Source organism: Sceloporus occidentalis, unplaced genomic scaffold, assembly GCF_023333645.1.
Source record: "Sceloporus occidentalis isolate IW3139 unplaced genomic scaffold, rSceOcc1.0.p SCAF_162, whole genome shotgun sequence".
Lineage (NCBI taxonomy): Eukaryota > Metazoa > Chordata > Lepidosauria > Squamata > Phrynosomatidae > Sceloporus > Sceloporus occidentalis.
Window position 1 is genome coordinate 1,517,255 of NW_028317142.1, and position 24,913 is coordinate 1,542,167.

Here is a 24,913-nt window from a genome sequence, read left to right on the forward strand (position 1 = left end):
TTTGCCATATGAAATTAAGTTTGGCTTTGAAAAAAACATATTCAATGGGGTCGTTCATTTCCAGATTACCCTATATCCTAACTGTTGTATCTATATTAATCAGATATCTTTGCTAAGAAAAGTCACTAAAAACAGTACACAATAATAATAACACAAACAATAAATGGTTTCTAAATAGACAGTAATCCCTTCAATTATTCTTTTATCTCAGATTACATTCATAAAATATAGTAATATATGTTCCCGGTGATGGATTGTCTACAGGGTCAAGTGAGGGCCTTCTTATTGTATCCCAGAAGATGAATTCAAATGTTAGATACCTTGCAAATATGCTATTTTGTATAAGTACACAGTCATTTTGGTTTTGTATGCATCTCAAGAAAGTGAAATGATTGATGATTTTGATGTTGGTGACAGCTAGCCAGTGGAATCATTTACATTAGGATTTACTGCAGGATACCATACATTTGGCCACAAAACATCCAACCATACCTTACTCCTAAAAGAACACAGCAATCCCCACCTTCCACGCAAACATCAACAGAGGAGAGACCTAAAATACTATCTTAAGTGACTCTAGCAGATCATAAAGATGTAAGTTTGTGCAACAAAAATATTCATTTTTAATAACAAATCTAGAACCTTCAATAAGCACCTATTAGTGACCTAAACTATCTATGTAGTATTTTTAAATCATTTTGAAACATGCATTCTTTTACCACTTTTATAAAATTACCCCACTATATAACGTATTTGCTCGATTATAAGACGACCCCCCAAAATCTGAACATTAATTTATGAAAAAAGAAAAAGCCTGAATATAAGACGACCCTATAGGAAAAAAAGTTTTACCAGTAAATGTTAATTCATGTAAACTATATGAACAATTGTTTGTTCATAAAAGCTATGATTGAGAAAAATATTTTGTTTTTATTTCCTGTTTTTTCAACCTGCCCCCCAGTTATGCACATCTGCCCCCCAGGCTTGCCACTCTGCCCCAGAAATGCCTTATACCCCCTATATGCCACTGTGCCCCATCATATGCCTTTTAACCCTCTAAATGCCACTGTGCCCCATGATATGTCTTTTGACCCCCTATGTGCCACTCTGCCTCCAGAATTGCCTTATACCCCTATATGCCACTCTGGCATTTAGGGGGTTAAAGGAATATTATGGGGCAAAGTGGCATATAGGGAGGTATAAGGCATTTCAAGAGGCAGAGTGGAGTATAGAGGGTTAAAAAGGCATTTCTGGAGGCAAAGTGGCATTAAGGGGGTGAAAAAGGCATTTCACAGAGCACTCTGCCTCCAGAAATGCCTTACGCCCCCCATTTAACACTCCCTCCCTCTCCCTCCTCCAAACTTACCGGTGCTTCTGAGTCCCCGGTGCTTAGTCCGGCCAGTGTGTACTGCTCTACGCGATTCGCACCATAAGCACCGGGGACTCAGATGCACCGGTAAGTTGGGGGGGGGGCATAACACAGGAGGATCCAGGTCCCCTGCATCGCTGCGGGGGATCTGGATCTTAGTCTCATAGTCAGACCTATTTGAGCACTGATTATAAGACGACCCCGATTATAAGACGAGCGGCATTTGCTCTGGAAAAAACCTCATCTTATAATTGAGCAAACACGGTATCTCTGACAGCAGGATACAAATAAAAAAAAACAGTTTTGCTCCATACATCTAGTATTAAATGCTAGAATTGTTTGCAGACTTTGACGCAATGAAATATATTTAACAGATGTATGACATTTCGGCTGCTTTTGTATACAAAATGATACTGAAGGAAAACTAAAAACTCATAAACATTTTACACCTACCAGAATACTCAGACGTGATGAAAAGCCAAGGAAGCTTTTTTAAGATGTTTTCACATGTAATGTGCAAGAAAATGTAAATAAATGTAAATCATAAACATTTTAATATAAATTAGCCAAAAGTAATAAACAATGCATGGGTTAAATCAAAATTTGATTTGGGAATAAATACTCCAGCTGTTTTGGAACTACAGCTCCCATAATGCTCAGCTGTATATAAGCACACAACTTTTCCAACAACCGAGCATTATGGATGTTAGTGCTATAGTCCCACTATTACCGAAGCTCTATGTGCTAGCGGTCATATACCTCTTACAGCAGCTAGTCACCTATGTGCTGCAAGGTGTTGCTGTTTACCTTTGGGAAGGTGATGAATGGCACCACTCTCTTATCTGTTGTGTATCGTTCTGCCAAACACCACCTGTTTTTCAGAAAAGCCAAAGTCTAACAGCATGGTGCGGCTAAAGACACTATTCCAGTAGGTGCTGACAGCAACTGTTCTCGGAGCACTGAGTAGACTTCAGTAAAGCAGGAGACTACACAAGTGACAATTATTCTATAGGTCTGTCCCATGCAACTTGCTGTGCTGGCCACCTAGAACACCAGGAAAATGTCTGATGGGACCCTGGCTGACATCACCACATACTACAGCATGTGGCCAGTGGCTGAATATGCCCAGGTGCGCACTATATCAGCAGGACAAAGCACATGTTTACACATATCAAGCTGTCGGCCCCACTGACATCATCAGGTTGCTGTTACCTTAAAGTGCCAAGGCCTTATAGCTGTTGCCAGTCCCACTCTTCCATGCAATATATACTCACAGTGGCTGCATAAATCAGTACCCAAACAAGCCGTAGGCGAAACACATGTTAAACTGCTGAGGTGTTTTTTGGGACTACTCCTCACAGGCGTACACCTTATATATATAATGTATATGTAGTTTTTACTTGGTGAATGTATGGAAATATGCTGAAACAGTGAGAGATGTATCCCCTTAATGACAAAGCCCGTGCATGTACGGGCTCAAAATGCATTGTTCTATTAGCCACAGTCTATTAGGGATCTGTCGAACACAGCAGATAGGATATTGGTTTGCTATAGGCTCCACACCTTTATAAACAATTTTATATCTTTTTAGTACCTCAGTGAGACGATTTTTCATTTTTTTAATATTTTTGTTTAATTTTGTTTCATTACATTTTAAGGAAAATTATTAAAATGTTACAGTTTAGATTACTTCTCATCACCACTTACATTATTTACCCACAGTGGAATAAGTTTGATATCTGGGCAAATTTTTCCCTCAAACAAGATACTGTATTTTCATTACATGCCTTAGTGACATTAATATTAACACCTTCAAAAACCATTGTTAAAAGACTTTCACAATGTTGCAATGAGAAATAGAGTGAATTCTGTTATTAACAGACTGTTAGGGTCACATTTTGTGAATTTATGTGCTGGAGCAGGAGGTAAGTTTGGGACATGCGAATAAAATACTTTACAGTATCTGCAGCAAAAGATCCAAAAGCCTGAAGCAGACATGACAGTGGTACCCTTTCAATAACCTCAATATCTTCAAAACGATAACATTGTCTAAAACAGGCTGTTTTTAAGGTAAGTTTGTCGTTAGATGTGTTTTAATTTTTGCAAAATTGGTCATTTCTTTTAGAGTCCTGAAAATTAGACTTTTGTTCAGACTGCTGTGACCCCGCTTGAGGTTTTCTAGCTAAAATAAAAGGGCTAATCAAAAGGTGCCATTTATATATAATTTATGATTCTAAATATGTTTTTACTTTGCTTGATCACATTGCTTTCGCTGGATGTAGATCATGTTGCTCAAAGCAATAAGATGTTGGAATTCTGCCCAGCTGCCTACCTCTCACACAACTAAAACCACATGCAGAAATAATACTTTACTGTATAAACTGCACCCACTGCATCTTACAATATTGGTTTAAAACAGTTTAGGATTATGTTGATGTTGGAAATCAGAAAGCTCTCCATCTAGTACTAGCTATAGGCAAATAATCTGCTTGATCTCCATTCCTAGTAGAATCTTCTTCCTCGTTCACACATTTCATCTGCCCTGAGGTGTCTCTTGCCCTGGAATGTCCTTGAAGGCAGCAGCCTAAGATTTGGATCTCTCTAAATAAAGATCACAAGCTTGCCATACATTTTTACCACATATCCAACAGAGTTTTGAGATTTCACTAATTAAGGGACAAACCTCTACCATATATTTGAGATTTAAATTATGAATAAGTAATTTGCATTCGTATTAGCCTCATGTTGTGTATAATCCTGACAATACATTGTGTTCCTAGTAACTCAGAATTTATACAGGAATGATGTCCTAGCTTTGGCCTAGGTCAGCACATTTCCCCTGGCAAACAGATATGTCCTGGCATTCAACAAAGTGCAAAAAGGCATCAAACTTCAGAGGTGTGTACCATGGAGGCACAAATCTCTGAGCCCCTTTGGGCATGTATTATTCTGCCTAGATTTAGTTTCTACAGACACAGAAACTATGTTCATGCTATTCAACACTGCAGTAGGACATGTCCAACCCAGCATATTATGCTCCTGTCCCCTTATCCTTAACCTCTACTCTGGTCTCTGATATTGCATCACTGGCCCTACCATGCACATTAATGGGCATCCCTTACATAGTTAGTACTTATGGTCTATCCTCAGATAATCTTATAAGTCTTATATGCTTCTTTACAACTTGCCTGTGCTCATTCTCCATCCCTGACAGTATTGTCAAAACAAGTAACCTGACCCCTCTTTCTTAACTTCATAAAGATCTGGTGAATATCCATTTCTGCCACATTGAATCAACATCAACAGTGTCATTGATGTCCCTCATTTCATTATTTGAAACCTTTATGGGTAAATATGCATATTTCTATTCTCAAACACCTTCTGGCCCAGGAGGCAAGCAAAGCCAAGTGGCCCCATTGGTCCCTTTCCCCCAAGTAACTAACATTTGCACTGGCACAGATATTTCCACACACACTTTCACACTTAAACTCATACACTTTAAGCAATAGTTTGATATGTTAAATTAGTGATCATAAGTTTAACAATCTCAAGGTATACCTTAGTCTATGGCAGTCTATGGGAGATATGGGAGTGCAATATAACATTTATTCATGTCAACTAATTTTATCAATAGTTTCTCTGAATAAGGAAAACTGCATTGATTACTATATTTCCAAGGTTAGATTAGTATTATTTTTCGTTAAACTGTATTGCTAAAATACTTTCTATACATTCCACTGTTGAAATCTACTTGAAATATATGAATGCAAGTAATAGAAAAAATTTATGTTGTATAACTTTACTAAAAAGACACTAATAATTCATTCAAACCTATGCAGCAACACAAAATATATAATACATTTATTACAGTAAATTTGAAAGAAGAAATTAATCTGAAAGATGAAAATTATTTTTGAAACAGATTATATGGGAAACAACATTTTTTTAAAAAAACATCCGTAATTAAGCATTGGGAATGCGTACCCTCAATGTGGCTTGATTCACAGCCCTGGAAGGCAGTAACTAAATAAGCAGTGTACACAGAGCAGTAACCTCTCCCCAAGGAGAAGACAAACAGGAACTGAACAAAACTTATTGAGCAAATAGATTGGTTTCCTTCTTGTCTCAAACATATGGCCATGTTAGTCATTTTTTATCCTCCACAAGTCAGAGGTACCAGGGATGCAGTTTCATATGCAATTTAAGCAGTACTTCTAAACATAACATATGGAATAAATATCCATATATGCTCCCACATTTTTCATACCCCTTATTGCCTCCCCATCTCATATTCATTATTTTATCATTAAACATTTTGTAGCTTAGTTTAATTTCAAAACGGGTTCCAATTTTCTTTTTAATTATTTACTGTTTAGGTTCTCTTTACTTTCAATCAGATGTAATCAAATATTGTTTCAAAACGTATTTATCAAATGAGCTAACATGGTTGCTTTAACCAAATGGCTAATCTGATTGTTTGCACTAGACAAAACCCACAACTTTTAATTTCTGTCCCCACACATAACAGATTTGACTGGATGGGGAGCAGTATTATAAACCTTGCGCATGGCCTGAGCTATCCACGTATTGATCCTCTGCTAACTACTGAATCCAACAGATATATTCCATATTTCATCCAAGAACTTTCTAGGAGTCAACACATTGCAACTCTAGGTTTGGTCAACAGCAACAATAGACAACTACACACCCTTAAACCTAACACATACGTTCCTATCACATATTTGTGCTAACATTCACAAGAAAACTATCTTAGACCCCACACACTTTGCAGGTCTTCTTTCAAGACAAGTCTCCAAAATATTTGGAATATTTCCTTTAACAAATTTACATATGAATATTAAATTTCAGCTCACGTAGCAGAAACCGTACACACGCATTTTAACAAAATGTACTATAAACAATGTATTTTATACAAATCCTCCATTAGTGTCCACCAATAGAAAAATGCATTAACACAAGCATTATCATTTTACAACCTCTGAATAGAAACCCATTCTTTGCTGTTGTTTTCATTGCCAGATAGGCAATTAATGGTCTAGAAATGTTAGCTTACTGTTCATAACCAATTCATTTGAGACTTACACAGCATTCCTAGACAGAGCCAGGTTCAATACAAAACCCTTTGTTGCAATTTCTTGTACCATTATCGCTCTCCAGGGTCTTCAGAACATTTATGAAAGGCTTCTGTTCTGGCAGTTCCTTGACATTGATCATACACAGGTATACGTACCAATGATTTCTGCCTGTAGTTTCTCTTTTTTAAGATAGTCATAGTGAAAATTTTACAAATAAGTGAAAGGATAGTTTACTGCATTATATTGATTGATTTCAATAGCTTTGTTTACTCACTTGTCTAATAAACAATCAAAATGTAGTGTGATTTTTCAAGTGGACTTAATACTGTACTTGTTCAGAAAGGAACAAGAAAATAGTGGTTAATTAATTAAAGGAACACTAATCAATCAGAAAACCGAGTGAAATGTAGTTATTGCTGGGAGTAAGGAAGTCATTTGGGACATGAAAACACAAGACCTTGTGTGTGCTGGGACTGGATTCTGATCTGTGCCCTGTGGGGATTTTATACAGGTGTGCACAATAAGAAAATGTATGTAACTGAACACAAAAGTGCTTTAGTGAAACATAAAACCACATTTCCTAACTGCTATTCAGGGACACTTACTTTACTTGCTTACTTTCACAAATGTATTGCCACAGACGGTGGAACAGCATGACTCCTATTACATAGCTAGCCAGAAACATAAGGTGGTACAGCATGATTCCTAACACTATATACCGAGCCAGATACAGACACAACAGCATACAGTGCAACAGCATGACTCATATCATTGCATAGTGATCAAGATATCGATGGTGGAGCAGCATGACTCTTTATTATATAGTGAGTCAGACACAGACCGTGGTGCAGCATGACTCCTTTCATAATATAGTGAGCCAGACACAGATGGTGCTACAGCATGGAAGGCCTGATCAACAAAGCTTATACTGGGGAGAGCAGTTGTTTTGTTTTTTGTTGTTGCTTTTTTCTACTAATGAATGTTTTGATTCAGGTTATATAGTCCATGTGTAATTTGGTTGGGACAGTCCTGACAGAGAGCCTCTATGATCCTGTACACAATCTATTAATAAGATTTAATTTTATTCAACATTAGCTTCTATTTGGATACATCTTATACTGTAGAAGCAACATTTTCTATTCCTTGTGCCTTTTTCTTCTCTTCTTCTTTCCATTAAAAATGTCTAAGTGTACCGGATATTTCACAATATATAAGCTTATAAATCAACCTAAATATCAATATGAAAACATGAAACTAGAAACAGACAGTAAAATTATTTCACAACAGATAAACAATATGATGTCTATAATGGAACTTTTATCTGAAAATAGTTTTTAGAAAGGTAATGTTCACTGCTAGGCACCAGATTAGTATATTACATGAACCAAAAATATACACAGATAATACAATTTGCTACAATGCATTTATAAAGCACTTAGTGAAGCGCCATCTGAAATCAGCAAGAGGTTTTTTTTATTTGTTTGGTCGAAGAAGGATAGGAAAACAATTATTTGTTTATAAAACTAGGAACACTTATTCCTAAGACCAAAGAATGTATTTTTATGATTGCAGAGACACACAGTGCTCATTTAATGGTTCATTTTCAGAATGCTAGACCTCATCGGCTTAATTCAGCATCTAGGACAGAGCAAAATAGAATGGGCCACCCAGGAGGGATCTGAGGTCTGTGCGTCAAAATTTTTATACATCACCTGATACATTGTAACAGTATAGGCCAACAAAAAATATCTGGCGTAAACTGTTTTCTGAGGAATTCAGCTCAGTGTTTTTTATGCCAGACCTATCACAAAGGGATATGCTTCATGTTATATATATGTTGGTTGTCTGATGTTTCCACCACTAGGCATGTTTTGTTTGGAATGTAACTATCAGCCTGTGATGTCTGGTTAACACATACTGTCTCAATAACCAAACTACATTAAAGTACACAATCTCAAACACAGACAACTTTTTTTTCTAATGGAATTTTATCTTGATGGGGGTTGATTTTCACTGGAAGCCGTTCAGTCGACATACTCCATTAGAATATAAGTAAACAAATAAAAAGAATTCACTCAAACAGTGGTAAATTGTTTTGCCAGGTCTTCGAATGAGTGATAAACACTAACACTGTATATGCCATCTACTAAAGAAAGCGAATCGTTTCAGACAGGAGCATCGCGGGTACCACTGGTATCCTCTCAGAACAAACACAGGGTGAGCTATCAATAGGCTACCTCTACTTGCTTTTGCTGGCAATGTCATTACAGTAACTTGGTTTAGGCAAAGATATTTTCAGTTTTTATTTGCTGTTATAGGTAAAGTAATATACGGAGTATTTGATGGTTCCGGTAAAGTTCAAATCAATGAATCTTTAATATTATCAGGATCAAAATATGCAGTTGTAGATAATATTTCTTGCTTTTTGTTTTGCTTGGACTTTAAGAAGTTATATAAACTGATCCCTCCAGAACCCAAGAAACCTTTATATTACATTACAGACCTAAAAGGGACATTCCAGTGTCTTATGCAGCCTCATCAACAAAGAATACATATTAAAATAGGTTGTAAGTACTTCTGATGTGCATTCTTCCTGCAAACAAAGTAAAATACAAGTGACTTTAGGAGAAGCTGCAGCTCCAGACCCCACTAGGATTTTGAAGTAATGCCTACACACCCATCTAGAGCACAGAGGCAAAACTAGAGGTGCTCTACCACCCACCACTATGTGACACCATATTCTTGCAAACTTCTTCATATAGTGAGGCAAGTGTTACTTCAGTATGTAGTATAGTTTGGCATGGCTAGCATGTGGCTAAGGGGATGAAGCCCTGAGTCTACCTTAAGTCTTGGGAATCAGAAAAAATGGAAGAATACATCAGACAGATGGAAGATTACAATGTAAGTATGGGATAATACTTTGTATGATATAGCTAATTACATTAATCTTATATTTTGCTCCTTATACGTTCTCCAAAATCCTCCTGACATGTATAACTTAAAGCTCATCTGTGATTGTAATATATTTAATATATACATATTTAACATATTAAATAAAATATTTAATCAGATTAATTTGTGTTTTTGCTTTCAACATTCTTTAAAAGGTTAAACTGAACCTATTTTCCAGGAATAAACCATTTACTGTTCTAAGGAAAGAAACTTGGAAGGTTAAAATGGGAGACAAACTGTCAACTAACCACTAATTGAATTTCATAATATGACTCACAGTTCAGAAATTTCCCAGAACCTAATCAGAGTCCACCCAGAAAGATCAATTAAATAGCAGACTTGGAATTTGTTAGATTTCTGTGCACAACAGAGAGAAGCAATGACTTAAGAGGTTCCGTCACATAGTTTTATGAATGAACAAAGATCTGATTTAGGAAGTCTAGATAAAATAATAATGGTTGGTTTTACAACATGTCAATGACATCCTTTGGCTATATATAACCCATGTTAATAAGGGTTTTATGCAATAAAAGGTATGATCATTTGTTATATATGAAAGTCTGTTTTGGTCTCCCCAGGCCATGGTCAAAGACCTTTTACTTAAAAAAACAATAATTTTGCAAGCAAACAGTGTAATATTCCAACTAGAGAAGCAATGTGCATCCTTTTTTCACCTAGGAAGCCCAACCTTGTTTTTCTAATTCCGTTTTTTTTCATAGTCAATGTGGATCTCCATCTTCTTTGTGAACCACAAGTCAACTATCTCAAACATTCTCCAGCCAAAAACGTATTAGGAAAACATGTTTAAGTCCAATAAACATCACAAAAACCCAAGCAATTTTATTAGAACTAAAGCCACATTGAATCTTAAGTATAAGATTAAGTAAAATCTTAGAATTCTGAACGATCAGCTAGAGGTATAGAACACCGCAGTAGTCCAGGTTAGATGACACAAAAGTATCGTAAATATAGGAGATCTTCTGAGGGACTCCAGTTGTTATCTTTGGCAGTATTTTTCAGGTATAAGAAAATAAATTATTATGCAGTATTTTGGTAAAGAATCAAATACGTAAACATTACGCCACCCCCTAAGATTCTTACTCCTATATCCCTCTGTCTTATTTGTATGTGCATACCACCAGATTCAATATACGTTATTTTGCTTAAATGCTGATATCTTCTCTACATTTCTAAAGGAGAAAGATAATTTGTATAATACGCTAAACAACGTAGGAACAGTGAAAATGTACAGGTATCAATACCTACTCATCTACCAATCAACATAATTAGAAGTTTAAAAGCTCTTTTGAAGCTCTACATGCTGAATATTTGATGGATAACATATGGCTGAAGGATGGAAGTTGTTACATTTGTATAACGCTGTATCATACTATCTCCCTCTATACCATCTTTAGCTTAGCTGACTCATACAAAATACTTTTCTACTCAATAGAAGTTTTATTTTTCAACATGTGTAATACACATTAGAGGTTGTAATGGCATATAAACCCTTTGGGGAATAAGCATTAACATGAATAATTAAGTACAATCTACCTCTGTCTTGCAGAGAATGCTTCTTTAGAAACAATTTAGAAACGAAAGGTGTGTTTTATAGTAAAAAGTCATATTGTTTTAACACCAAAGCGCAGTTAAACAACAGACCTCTATATGGCATATCTGTAACTCTGTGTCTGTTGAATATACAGTATGTGTCTCTTTTACTCATTAGAATAATTTATACCACTCATGTCACCTGCCCTTAACCCAAGCTCAGAATAAACACCTACAAGTAATTTTGGACCTTAGATATAACTGATTAATATCATATTTCCCCTTCAGGCTCCATATTTGGCATCTTGACGTTGGGCCTCTGGGGCAGGCATCTGATCTCTGGGGTAGGGAAAGGTGCTTACTCTCATCACCAAATACGGTCTATTGCCTGCCACATGTCTGCCTTGATAGTGACTAGCCCTGCCTCCCCATGATTAGATCTGGCTTCTTGTCCTGGTTCATTCTGGCTTCTATATTGATAAGCAGATCTCCAGGGAAGGCAATCTCTCTGAAGTATGTTAATAGTGCACAATAATATAGCTACTAGATTTTTGGAACCCTATAAAAGGGTTGATTGCGTATCTTTCTCATGAAACTATTTAACTCAGGTTGATTAGGAGGCAAGGTCTGTTTATTCCATACCAGTATTTTTCCTAGCATTCCTAACTTCCAGGATGCAGAAGTCTTAACTTATGAAGAACTCATTGATTGCAGGTGAACATACATTTTTTTTTTTAAAAACACAGCATCATAAGCTTGTTTGGTAAACTTAATTAGTAGCAATTAACAAAGTTTACCGACTTAAAAGGGTAGTCAACTTTGGTATTTTCTCTTCATAACAGTATCTTGGTTACATGTAATATACAAATACACAAGAAAGTACTTAACTTGTGTCGAATAAACTAAAATCAAATTTCAGTAAATAGTAAACACTAGTTACACAAAATTGTTCTGATCAGGACATCCCCAAATTTAATCCAGATCTTTGCTAAACTCCTGGGAAAATGTAGCCCTTATGAAAGTAATACAAGCAGAACTTGTTTAAGAACCTTCTTGAAAATTCCTGGGGGAAAAACATCTTTTTGTTAAAAGATATATATATTAGTGTGCCATATGGGTCAAATAACAATCTGAAACTACTGGTAAAACTAAACAGATATTAGATACATTAGTAGTTACACCTGGTTTGTGACTCATTATCATCAAACCAAATCCTATCTACACAAAAAATTTTATATCCAACAGATACAATATCCAAACAATGAACTAGACATACAAACATGACATCCCTAAAATATTTCCATGGATTTCCAAGAATCACTAGAAGTCATTCCCAACAAAAGATTTACATTAAAAAAGGTTACTTGAAGACATTCATGTCATCACTGTACCCACCATTACACCACCTACTTGGTCAGTGCACCCAACAATAAAAAATGAAGAGGCTTACCTAAATTTGTTCAGGTTTTTTTCATACTATAAAAAGAACTACGAGAGCCATACATAATGCAAAACCCCCACAAAATCTAAAACACATTGCAAAGTTTCAATTACTGTTTGCTTAGCAAACAAGCAGTGTGATTTTTTTGAAGACCGCATAAAAATAGGCCTTAAGTAAGAGGAGAACACTATCTTGCTAAATGGCCAAAGAAAGTCTTTGAAGTGGTATGGCTGTCTGGCAGATTTCAATGCACAAAAGACTTATTATAAACACCTCAAGCAGACTGAGGCATGCAGGGCTGGATCGCCTTCAAATGTCCTTCAACTCCGTGGTGAACCACACATTTGCCCACACTTGCAGTGTGGTGCACATGTAATCAGGGCCTATAGTCTCCCTTCAAGGCCATTAAACTAGAAGTAATCAAGGAAATAGACAAAAGTGGGTTGTATGGGCTTCTATTCCAAAGCCATTCACACTATACATGTGAGCCTTTATTTATTATAGGAAAGAGCTTAGTTTATTTGTGAAAAAAAACAGTAAAATCTTTTCTAGTACCAACAAGTAATGAAAATATGTTTGTAAGATTTACATCACATATACTTTATTTGGCCTGTAAATAGTATGTGATCGCTTCCTAAACTCTCTTTCAACTGGCATGGCGGAGCAATAATGAAACATCATTTGAGGAAAGAAATTGCTGGTTGAACACTTTCTAAGCTTGTGTAACTCCATGAAGTGCCAGGCACATCATTGGTCCTTAACTATCTTTTATTTGTGAAGTTCCTGGCACATAAGTGGTTGTTAAGGGGTTAAAATAAGGGAAGTGGGCGGGTGCTACAACTTACTCTGCTCAGAAAGATTCCCATAATACACGGGAGTCCAATATTTATCAGATCTGCTGCAAAACAAATGTCAATATAAAGAGGTATTTATCTATATTACTACATCGTAACACCTTGGGGACCTTGCTCAGTGCATTCTGCTAGCTTGGCATTGGTGGTCTTTGCAAAGATCAAGATCAAGCTTACCAATAGCTGCAATTGCAGCGGCAGTGCACAATACCAATCGATAAGCTATTTTTTAAAGACCATTATCTGCAAGATGTACAGCTGTACACTGCACACAGCACTACAAACTCCATCATTCAGATATTCAAAAGTTTATAATATGAAAGAGGTTTGTGCCATACTTATTACAATCATAGCAGTTATATCAATAAGAAAGATATAACTAATAAGGCAATTTTCAGCATTACCATAAGTGGTCATTTTTGGTTTTTTTGCAAACTGGTGTGTATGAATACACATAAAAGAATTGCAAACATACTTAATTCATACCAAATGTTAATAATATTAAAAAACCTTACCTTGCATTGTTATTTTGGTAGGTTCAGAAAATAAAGGAATGAGCAAGAGATAGATGAGGTAGACGAATGATATTCCATTGTACCGGAACATGCATGCTGTTGGAGGGAAAAGAGATGTTACATTAGAGTTAGTTTATTTGGATTGCCCACAATTTATTGTATGTCAACACATCATAATGAAGAATAAGTAGCCATGAAGCTCCACCATAATAAAAGTAACAAACAATAAAAGTTTTCTTTTAAAAAATTAAAATAAACTATGTTACACCTTAAGTTATACACTTAAATACAACAGCTTCAACTGAGCCAAAACCATGAATACTTTCTGTTTCTTCTGACTTTGTTTCACCTGGTACCCAGGGACATTCTGTTATAGTGTGCCAACCATACGGCTCTGTGCTCTGTGCTACATAAGACTCTGCTTTCCTACACATTCAGATGTTTCACTGGTGTTCTTCATATTACTCAGAGTCTTAAGTCATCAGGTAGTAAAACTGTGATGCTTGACTTAATGATTTCATGGCCTGATACTGTAAAGGAAGATTTTGACACATTTTGTCATCGCTATGAAGTTAAAAAAAAGGAAAAGGCATTTTTAGTTAATTAAATAATTTATTATTGCCTAGGCATAGAAAATAAGCTCAGTATAGGAAGACGTTGTAGTGATTTATGTCCTGTCTGGTTTTATTTATGTCTTTTTTACTCTCAGTAAATTAAATTGACATTAAAAACTTCAGCTGCAAGAGTGAACTGGCAAGATGACAACTTAACAATGTGATGTTAACATACATCAATCAACTTTAAATCATATCATGCTATATCCTGCACAAGAGGCAAACCAACAACGTTAAGTAATGTTAGCTACCTAAACCAAGCATTCAAACCATGAAAATAGTGCCCCCGCATATGAAGATATAGAACAAGGGCTTTTGAACCATAAATCACTCAAGGTTGTAGTTGAAGAAGGCTCCATATGAAATTACTGGAATAACATAATGTTACCCAGCTGAATAATGTAACATAATGTTACCCAACTGAATAATGTAACATAATGTTACCCAACTGAATAGTGAAGTACAATCCCATCCAACTTAATAATGTAACATAATACTACCTAACTGAAAATATTAAAGTTCAATGTGCAGGTCATTTGAGCAGACATTGATCAGGTCGGAGACAGGGACTAACGGCTCCTGCACTATGGAGAGAACTATTCACTTTTGGTAAAGAGGATCTTAACAAGACTTACTTGGAGTGAACACTACAAAAGCAATATGGGACTCCTCATGCTACTTCCTCTATCAGCCAATTACAAAACTATTAGTGTGAGAACCATATGCAGAGAATACAATTTTTTTCATTATTTATATGCATCATGAATGAGGATCCTAGCTTAAGTTAAATCTATCATGGTTTAGATAATTATATATGTTACATCATTTAAACAATAAAAAAAAAACATTCTCCCAACGTCAATATTAAATACTTCTAATACATGTAATATGTGTCTAGTTCCCTGCTTAATACCACTAGGTCTCAATTAGTTTTATTTGAAATGAGGTCAGAGATCCAAACACAGGACTTTTACATTCCAGTGCAATAGGATTCCTCTACAAAAGAATTTTTGATGTCATCAAAAATGTCTCGGTCAGTATTCATAATCCTCCACTGTGATATAATTCACCAGAGTATTTTTGGGAAGGTTTTCCTTGAACTGAATGATGAGGAACGCAATTCTACAGGTTTTACAATCATGGAAAAATCTAACACATTTTGTAGAGTAAAATACATGAAAACTATGCAGTATTGGAACGTAGGTGCACAGGAGCAAGGTCCTCTTCTACTTCTGTACTAATATGCCTTATCATGATAAGATATTATTATTTTATTGTCATAGCGTTGCCACATACTATATATATATATATATATATATATATATATATATATATATATATATATATATATATATATATATATATATATACACACACACACATGTCCACCAGTATCTATTGGCAAGTAGTGTTGGTAGGAGGGTGAGAGGTATAGCATTGCCATATCATTATATATATATATATATATATATATATATATATATATATATATATGTGTCCACTAGTATCTGCACGTCTCTTGTTTCAACCAATAAATGTCAGCCCAGGTGCTGCACAGTACAGTAATACACTTTCCATAGATTTATTTACATAAATAAGTCATCAACGTTTCTGTCCATCAAAATATCTACATATATATATAATAAAACCATACCGTTTGTGGTTCATCAGATGGATGATATGTTACAGTGTAAAGGATTCATTTTAAATTAAAATATGCATATCTATAATATCTACAATATAAGTAAAGGAATTTCAAATGAAACTGGAACATAACTGAGTGCTACATTCTATCATCACAAGTTTATTCCAATATTTCCAATATAGCCATAAATGATCAGTATAATCCAGTGTCACAATTGAATTTCCAAATAAAATGTAAGTAACATGGAAGACTATGCATAATTGTTTATTGTCTGTTTAAATTGACTGAATTTTTTGGAGCCTTGATATGTTCTAGCTTTTGCCCGAACTATCCTTATGTTTTCCAGGGATGTTAATTTATTTGATAATCAGGCTGAGGCTCAACTTAAGGTCATTGTACATTCACATTTTACAATTGTTCTTAATGGAGTTCATGGCAACCTCATTTCAGGTTATCTTTTTCAAACATACAAACCTAGATGTAATATTGACCCTTAGGTAGTTGTTCACCCATTAATCCAGTCAATTAAATAGCCTATATCGAGCCCGTGAAATTTAAGATCTGCAATTGCATTTTGTATGCACGGTTAACTTCCACTTATTACATCATCTCTAAATTATCCTTGCATAAAACATATAGAAATACAACTGAAAATTAAATATTTTTAATTTTTTTACCAAACTGTTTAGGAATAATTAATTACCAACGTACTAAACCAGGAAGTAATCTGTAAGTCAAAATTAATCTGTAAATCAACATGAATCAAAACATACAGATATAAGAATTCATGTTGACCAAATAACTAAATCCTACACAAGGAGTGATTTCTCAGCAGCAAGGCACTGGTATTTTTATAATCCTGCTAATAAATATACTACATACATTACTTACATAATACACTAGCTACATGGGAAATTGTTATTCAAAGAAATTAAACAGGTGTTATTCTATATTTACACCAGAAACTACATACCATCTTACAAAACAGAAATGATCTTCTACATCTACATATTTATCAAACCTCAACAGAAGAAAAAAAACAACTACCTTCTATTAAAGGGACACTCTAGCCATCCTATGCACCATAATGCATATAATCTACAGTATGTGTCCCCTCTAGATTAATTTCCACCCTTGCAAATGCATAGAGATATTCAGCCCCCCTCCATTCACTTATTCTCTTCCCTGGTCCTTCTCAACTTGAAGATGAGTAAATTTTTATTTCAGCTAAAGAACATATACATATACTTCAATAATTATTTTTTGTTGGCGGGGAACTGTTATTTTTTTAAGGCAAATTCACATGTTTTGAAATTATTTTGTTATGGTGTTGAAAAATATAGCACTGTATCCACTTTTACAATTTTAAATTACTTTCAATTATTTTCAAATATACAAAGTCATTTGGATTCATTCGCTAAAGTAGAAGTTTGCAGGAGAGTTTCTGTTTCAACATCTATGAGGGCCCAACCCCATGAACTTTGTCTTTTCATAACATAGCTTAATCTGTGATTTATTTTAAAAATTGCATTACAGATTGAACAATGCATTATAAAGGGACAGCTTGCTAGGGCAATCCTTAGAGAATGTATAATGGAGTTGATGAGCTAAACTGCGATCTGCTGTATCAGAACAGATCAGGACAAAACGCTCCAGAAACTAAGGGGAGACTTTATGAACCAGGGCTACAATGCCAGGATAATTGACAACCAGATCCAGAAAGCCACCAATATTCCCAGAAAAAAATTACTAATGTACAAAGAACATCATACTGGAACCCGTGTGCCTCTGGTTGTCACTTACCACCCCCAGGTAGAAGCTCTACGCAAAATATCTAAAGAACTTCAAGCAACACTACACACCGATGACAGACTCAGGGAAATGTTTCCACAGCCTCCCCTACTTTCCTTCAGACAGCCCCCCAATCTTAAACAACTGATAACCAGGAGTGCCCTGAACAAGGCCACAAAAAATGGCACCTTCCCCTGCCTACAAGGAAGGTGTAAAACATGCGCACACATCCACACTGTGGACATGGTGCCTATACCAAATTCTAATACACTCCATAAGATCAATGGTGCCTTCTCCTGCAAATCTTCAAATGTGGTATACCTTATTATGTGTGCAAAGTGTCCAACAGCCCTCTATGTGGGTGAAACAGGTCAGCCATTGCATACAAGGTTTAATTCACACAGATTCAACATCAAGAGAGCAGAGACACCAGTGGGAGAACATTTTTGCCAAAATGGACATCGTATCAGAGACATCAGACTGGCTGCATTAATGGGACTGTTCAAAACTCAGAGGGAGAGAAAAATATGGGAGGTTAAATTAATACTTAAATGTATCTCTTTAATTGCTGGCCTCAACCCAGATAGGGAATTTGTATCCTATTATCACTTTGTAGATTAACAAACCCGACATGCACACAACCTGACCCCATTAGAGTTGTGAATAACTCCTGACACCTCCTTTTATGACTCCAATCCACCTCTGATTTTAACACTACTGACTGATCAAAGAACCTTGCCTTAGACATTTTGATGTTATCTGCTTCCCATTCGTAACCATGTTATTTGACTGATACTTAAAGAGAGTTTTTTCACATTGTTGATGAAGGGACCTGAGAGGTCTTGAAAGCTTGCATCAAACTCCAATTTAATTAATAAATCCCTCTGGCATCAAAAAAAAATTTGATTTCATAGTGAAGGTTCAAAACCAAAGTGACAGCCCATTTTATCACAAAAGACAAACTAATGTGCAAATGCCTAGAGGCATAGGGACCAAGTAGCACCATAGATTGTTTTACATTGAAACACCATTGTCGTACCTCGGTTCAATGGGCTGGATGGAGACATCAGATATCTGTCCTTGTATTCAGCCAATTCTCACTATGGCCTAGGTGGAGATCATTCATGGCTCCCTACACTCACCACACCTTTCAGAGGCAGAAGCCAGTATACAACGTCCCATACCAAGGAACTTTCCAGAAAAGGCTACCCTGAGCTCTCCTGGAGTAGTGGCTTCACGATGGGTTGGGGATAGCCATGTGATGAGACATGGGTAGCTGTGTTGGGGCAGAGATAGCCCCACACAGTCTTAAGTGGTCCAGAAGTAGGAGAGTCTCGGCCAGGGCTAGGAAGAGCCAAAGCCACTCTCCTGCCTGGAGAAAGTGACCCAGGGACCCAGGGAAACATCACTTCACTTGGAGAAGATGGTGGCAATGGAGAGGTAGCTGTAGTAAGGGCTGGTCAGGCCTATGACAGCCCTGGCCACAATACATTGCAGGCTGTTGGGACTTCAGTACTTAAAGGTTTTGACATGGCTATTTTTTAACACTTGCAAAAGTCCTGAAAAGGAGGATTCACTTCAAGTGGGACACAATCCACATATTCAATGTTATTAGATCAACATTTTTGTCTGAGAAATCATAGTTACTGGTGTACAATAAATACAAATTTAATCCATGTACTTTACAAGACCACACTTGTTATTTCCAGTGTTAGCTAGCAAAAGTTATTAGCGGAATCCTCCTCTTTGTATCAAAAATCTTATTTTACAATTGGCAATGACAGATTTCTATAGCCCAGATGTTTAACTCTATTGTTTGCTTCTGACCGGAGCTGTCATTTTATAAAATGTATGTATCATGTTTAATAAAGGGGTATTCCATAAAGCTATATATATTGAGTTACCCTCAGGAATGAGATTCCAAGAACCCTACAGCCATAAGCGCTTTACAGATTGCATGAAAATGTGTAATTAGAACAAGCAGGGATATCCTCCTCATTTTGTGCAGATTGTATTTGGTGATCTAAACATCATATGTGTATATATACTTTAGTAAACTATAGTTACATCACATACATGTAGTTCTTAAGCAGTGGTTGCATTGGTTGATTCCAATGAAAAATAAAATCAACAATGTTCTGGCTACCATATGCATTATATTATCAAAAATATATATATATAGGGCTGAATTATCATACCAGAAATTATTTGAATCAAATAATTTAACATTTGTATTTGTGTGTTGTAGTATGGATAGTTTTTTCACCACATAAAAAAATGAGTAATTTAATAAAAGTAGTAATTTGCAGATGAGTAAAAATAATTAGCGGTTTCCGAGTGCTGAAGCCCACTAAGATTAGCCTTTTAATGTGTGGTCAAACTCTAGTATTCATTAAACACAAAGTCTGATTTACCATAGTATATGTTAATGCATCATGAATAACTTAGTGACCAGCATTGTCTTCATATCATATCTCTTCAAAAGGACTCAAAGGGCTATCACAGTACTTCTATAGTCTCCAGGAGGGAAACACCAGTTCTACAATCAGTACCACAGATCAACCAGATTCCAAATGCTGGGAAACTGATTTATCCACTAGAAATCTGATTGGTTAAACTATGACATATGTATTAAAGTGATGACTATGGAAAACAAAAGTAAGAGAAAGCAATTGCACTTGTGCTGGAGATATACTTTATCCATATTTACTTTATTTATCCATATTAAAAATTGAGTCACTTTTAATACAGACACCCACCAAAAAACACATCCTTGCATATTCAGTAGATGTCTGCTATCCAGTATAAAGTGTTACCATACATTCTATACTTAAAAAAAAAACATCAAAAAGCATTTCGTGAATATAAAGGGATTTTACGTTCAGGTATTAGGACCTTTTAGACCCTGGAGCAATTTCAGCCTGTGCTGCTTATAGCTGAATAATGTCAAGCTTTTATGGTGCAGTTCCAGGTATGGCCACAAGGGGAATCAGAAATATGTTTCATTAAGATTTCAGATAACAAGACAGCTTCTGCTCTTTCTGATTTGTCTTTGATAGGTTAAATATGCAGCAGGTTTTGGAAAGGACAGTTATATCAATCTTGACTAGGATGTCTTGATTGAATGACCTATTGATTGAATGACTAACTTGTTTCAGCACCCTAACTAATGATAATGATCATGGATTCTAGACGGTGACCTCTTACCCATGTAAATGGATACATTAACATGCCATTCCAGGCCAAGGAAAACTGTCTAGAATACACAAGAAACATCTTAAGTACCATAGAAAGCTGAAGTAAACACACCGCACATGCTCAGATGGATATAGTATGAGAATGCCAATACATGGACTATAGCATAAAAAGAAGACACTAAACTAGGCCTATGTTGAATTAGATGGCACTGAATTAGGAGTTACATAGACATATTAAGAACTACTTACTTGTGGGATTTTAATGTGGGATCTTCATCTTATACAAATCTTATACAAAAAAAATCTATATTTGGAGGAATCACTGAATCAAGCCCTTAATAGAACCATCAACACAAAATAGATTTTGTTTCTTGCAAGTTAAGCAGTCCTAATTTACAAAGACTGCTTCATTTATTTATTCATTCATTCGTTCATTCATTCTCACTTCCCTTTCTCCCTGTCATTCAGTCTGTGTGTTTTATAAGGAGGCAGCTTTCACTGTGGATTATCTGATTAAGTTAACAAGCAATGCAGAATACAAAGAAAGGAAATACAATTTTATCTCCATGTCTGGTTTAGAAAAAAAAGCATGCAGGAGAATGCTTGCTTCATTTGATCTGTTTTCGTACCACAAGCAATTTTTGCCTTGTTAACGTATGAGATCAAGTCAATCTTTAACTCATATACATATTTAATGCTGAAAAAATATACTAACATACACAGAGATATATGTACACTTACAGACTAACAAACTGACATACTTACACACACTAGAGCACATACAATCACACCTACGCATAGCTACTTACACACACTCACTAATGTACTGACACACAGACAAACTAACACACACATACCCACACACAGTAACACACACACTAACTGGGGAGGGAGAAATCTGCTGGCCGCTGTTTGCAGTCCCCACACTCTGAGTCTGAGCATTGGGAAATTACATCATATTCCAGTGCTCAGACTCAGTGTGCTGGGACTGATGGAGCATAGCCCACACGCAAAGCAGTATGCCTAGTCAGGGGAAGGGCTTGGTGGTGCTGGTGTGAGCCCCCCACTGGACAGGGACCCCCTGCAATTTAAATAATCAACTATGCAGTCCACAATAGATAATTAATTCCTATGAATTTCATCATAATAAGCAATTAGTAATTATTACGGCCTTTGAATACTCACCGGTTGTTTTAACTGCAAAATTAGCTTAGAAAGAGACATGAATTAACTATTTCATGGTTGGCATTTTAGATAAAGAAAAGGTACCTATATTCATTTGTTGTAACAATATTATGGCTAATTAACGCAGTGTAAAATTTTACAATCAAAAATAAACTTTAATACATTTATAATATATTTCAGAGAAGATATTTTTATTGTGTACGCAGTTAAACTTAAGGGATTTTTTCCCCTACTTCAGTAACTTGGACTCCATATTTTCTATATTCTCTCAACTAAATGTATTTAGTTCCAGCATTTGAAACACTAAGGACTCCTCTGTGTCTACCATTTTCCTAAATCCTGACCACCAGGTCGAATACAGCAGGCTGTTCACCTTTTATGTAGCTACATAAATGTATTATTGATCACATCATGACCTCAACAAAGTAGAAATGCAAAGGGAAAATGAGGACAAAAGTGGAAGAAGGGTAAGCACAAAGGCTCTTATTTGTACATGAAATAATGGTCACACTGTAGCAGCTGCTCTGCATTCCAACTCATTAATTTAAGGATTACACTTAAATGAACACTGTAATGTCCCAGTCTCCCCAATGAATAATGCATATTAAAATATATAGTAACTACTTTAATAATTATTCTATACTGTCTAAAAAAAAATGCATGTACATAGGGGATCTCGTTAGGTCGCACTGGTGCTGGCAATTGTGCATGAGCAATAATAACCAAGAAATGTGTTCAGCACAAAGGGGAAACAAAGGGGTGGCTGATGGCTCCAAGCACACCGAATCTGCCGCTCCAGTACCATATTGGGTGCTACAGTGTGTGGCCATAAGCTGGATAAGCACAGCCGCACGCTGCATGAGTATAAAAACATAGCGTGAAGCTTCTCATATCCAGATGCTGGCCACACTTACGTCATTGGCGGCCCCCAGCAATAAAGTGCCGGGGGGCACCTTGTTATCCCCAGTACAGCCCTGCTAAACACTTAACACCAATCAGCCATAACATTATGACCACTGGCAGGTGAAGTGAATAACACTGATAAACTTGTCATCATGGTGCCAGTGGGAGGGATATATTAGGCACCAAGCAAACATTTCGTCCTCAAAGTTGATGTGTTAGAAGCAGGAAAAATGGGCAATTGTAAGGATCTGGGGGACTTTGACAAGGGACAAATTGTAATGGCTAGATGACTGGGCCAAAGCATCTCCAAAACTGCAGCTCTTGTGGGGTGTACCTGGTCTGCAGTGGTCAGCACCACAATCAAAGGTGGTCTATGGAAGGAAAAGCGGTGGTCATGGGCGGCAAAGATTCATTGATTAACGTGGGCAAAGGCTGGCCAAATCCAACAGACAAGCTACTGTAGCTCAAATAGCTGAAAAAGTTAATCTCAGAACACACAGCGCATTGCAGTTTGTTGCGTATGGGACAGACCAGTCAGGGTGCTGATGCTGACCCCTGTCCATTGCCGAAAGTGCCTACAATGGGAACATGAGCATAATAACTGGACCACAGAGCAATGGAAGAAGGTGGGCTGGTCTGATTAATCGCATTTTCTTTTACATTACGTGGATCTGTGGGATGTGCTGGACAAACAAGTCCGATCCATGGAGGCCCCACCTCGCACCTTACCGAACTGAAAGGATCTGCTGCTAATGTCTTGATTCCAGATACCACAGCACACCTTCAGAGGTCTAGTGGAGTCCATGACTCCACGACCCAGGGCTGTTTTGGTGGCAAAAGAGGGACCTACACAATATTAGGCAGGTGGTCATAATGTTATTGCTGATCGGTGTAAATAAAACACCAGTGGCATGTAATTATGCCATCAGCCAGTTAAATTATTAAATAATCATTTCAAATGCCGTGGATATGAAAAATTTTAATGCAGCTCACATAGAAATGCATAGTTACCTTCAAACTTCTTCATTAAATGTATAATTTCTGTAAATATAACTAGCCCTGCTGTGATCCCAAAGCACATCTGGATTACAGTCTCTGTACTTTTTTTTTTGCTTTCACCATTCCTTTTTAACACTGCCTCACTATGTGACAGCCAAACAGGCCAAGTGACATTGAATGACATCATGCCAGGCAGAGCGAAAAACAGATTCCAGGCATGTATGAGATCAACATGAGTGTAAGACAGAGTCCTTACATATAAAAGCAGAGCTAAAGTCGTGAATAGCCTTGGCGTAGCTTTTTGGTTCAAATAAACCTGATTCCCTTTTAAAATGCAATTAAAATAAAACCTACTTTATCAACAAAACTGATGTATAATTCAAAGCCCTTACCCATCCATTCCAGCATTAGCAAACATCCATCCCTAAACAATGCCCAAGGGTAGCTATTTTTAGACAGACAAATACCACATAAATAATACAATGAAACACATAATATATAAAAGTGATGCGTGGAACTGTTGGGTAGTTTATGATAATTGACTCCACAGAGAAACTATAGGTCAGCAAATCCACTGAAAGTGGGAGTGGCAGGACAGTTGTCAGTAATGGATTTGGATAAACTAGGAATTTAGGATAAATAAGAAACCAGTGGCTATATAATGCAATATTATCATATTTTTATGTACGCAGTGCTTCTTATAATACATACATTCAAAGGGTCTATTATTAATTATTATTTTTTATTTATATAGCGTCAACAATTTACACAGCCCTTCTTAAAGTACAAACATTCAAAGGGAGT

General features: G+C 36.3%; 1 protein-coding gene across 1 annotated transcript in view; it reads right to left on the reverse strand.

The window, feature by feature from the left end:
• The window catches only part of LOC149279558 (piezo-type mechanosensitive ion channel component 2-like), a 185,065-nt gene that overhangs the window by 90,303 nt on the left and 69,849 nt on the right, over window positions 1-24,913 (reverse strand). The window contains exon 2 of the mRNA XM_089501059.1: window positions 13,776-13,871. Within this exon, the coding sequence (XP_089357185.1) occupies window positions 13,776-13,871 (96 nt within the window). The remainder of the gene's footprint in view (window positions 1-13,775; window positions 13,872-24,913) is intronic.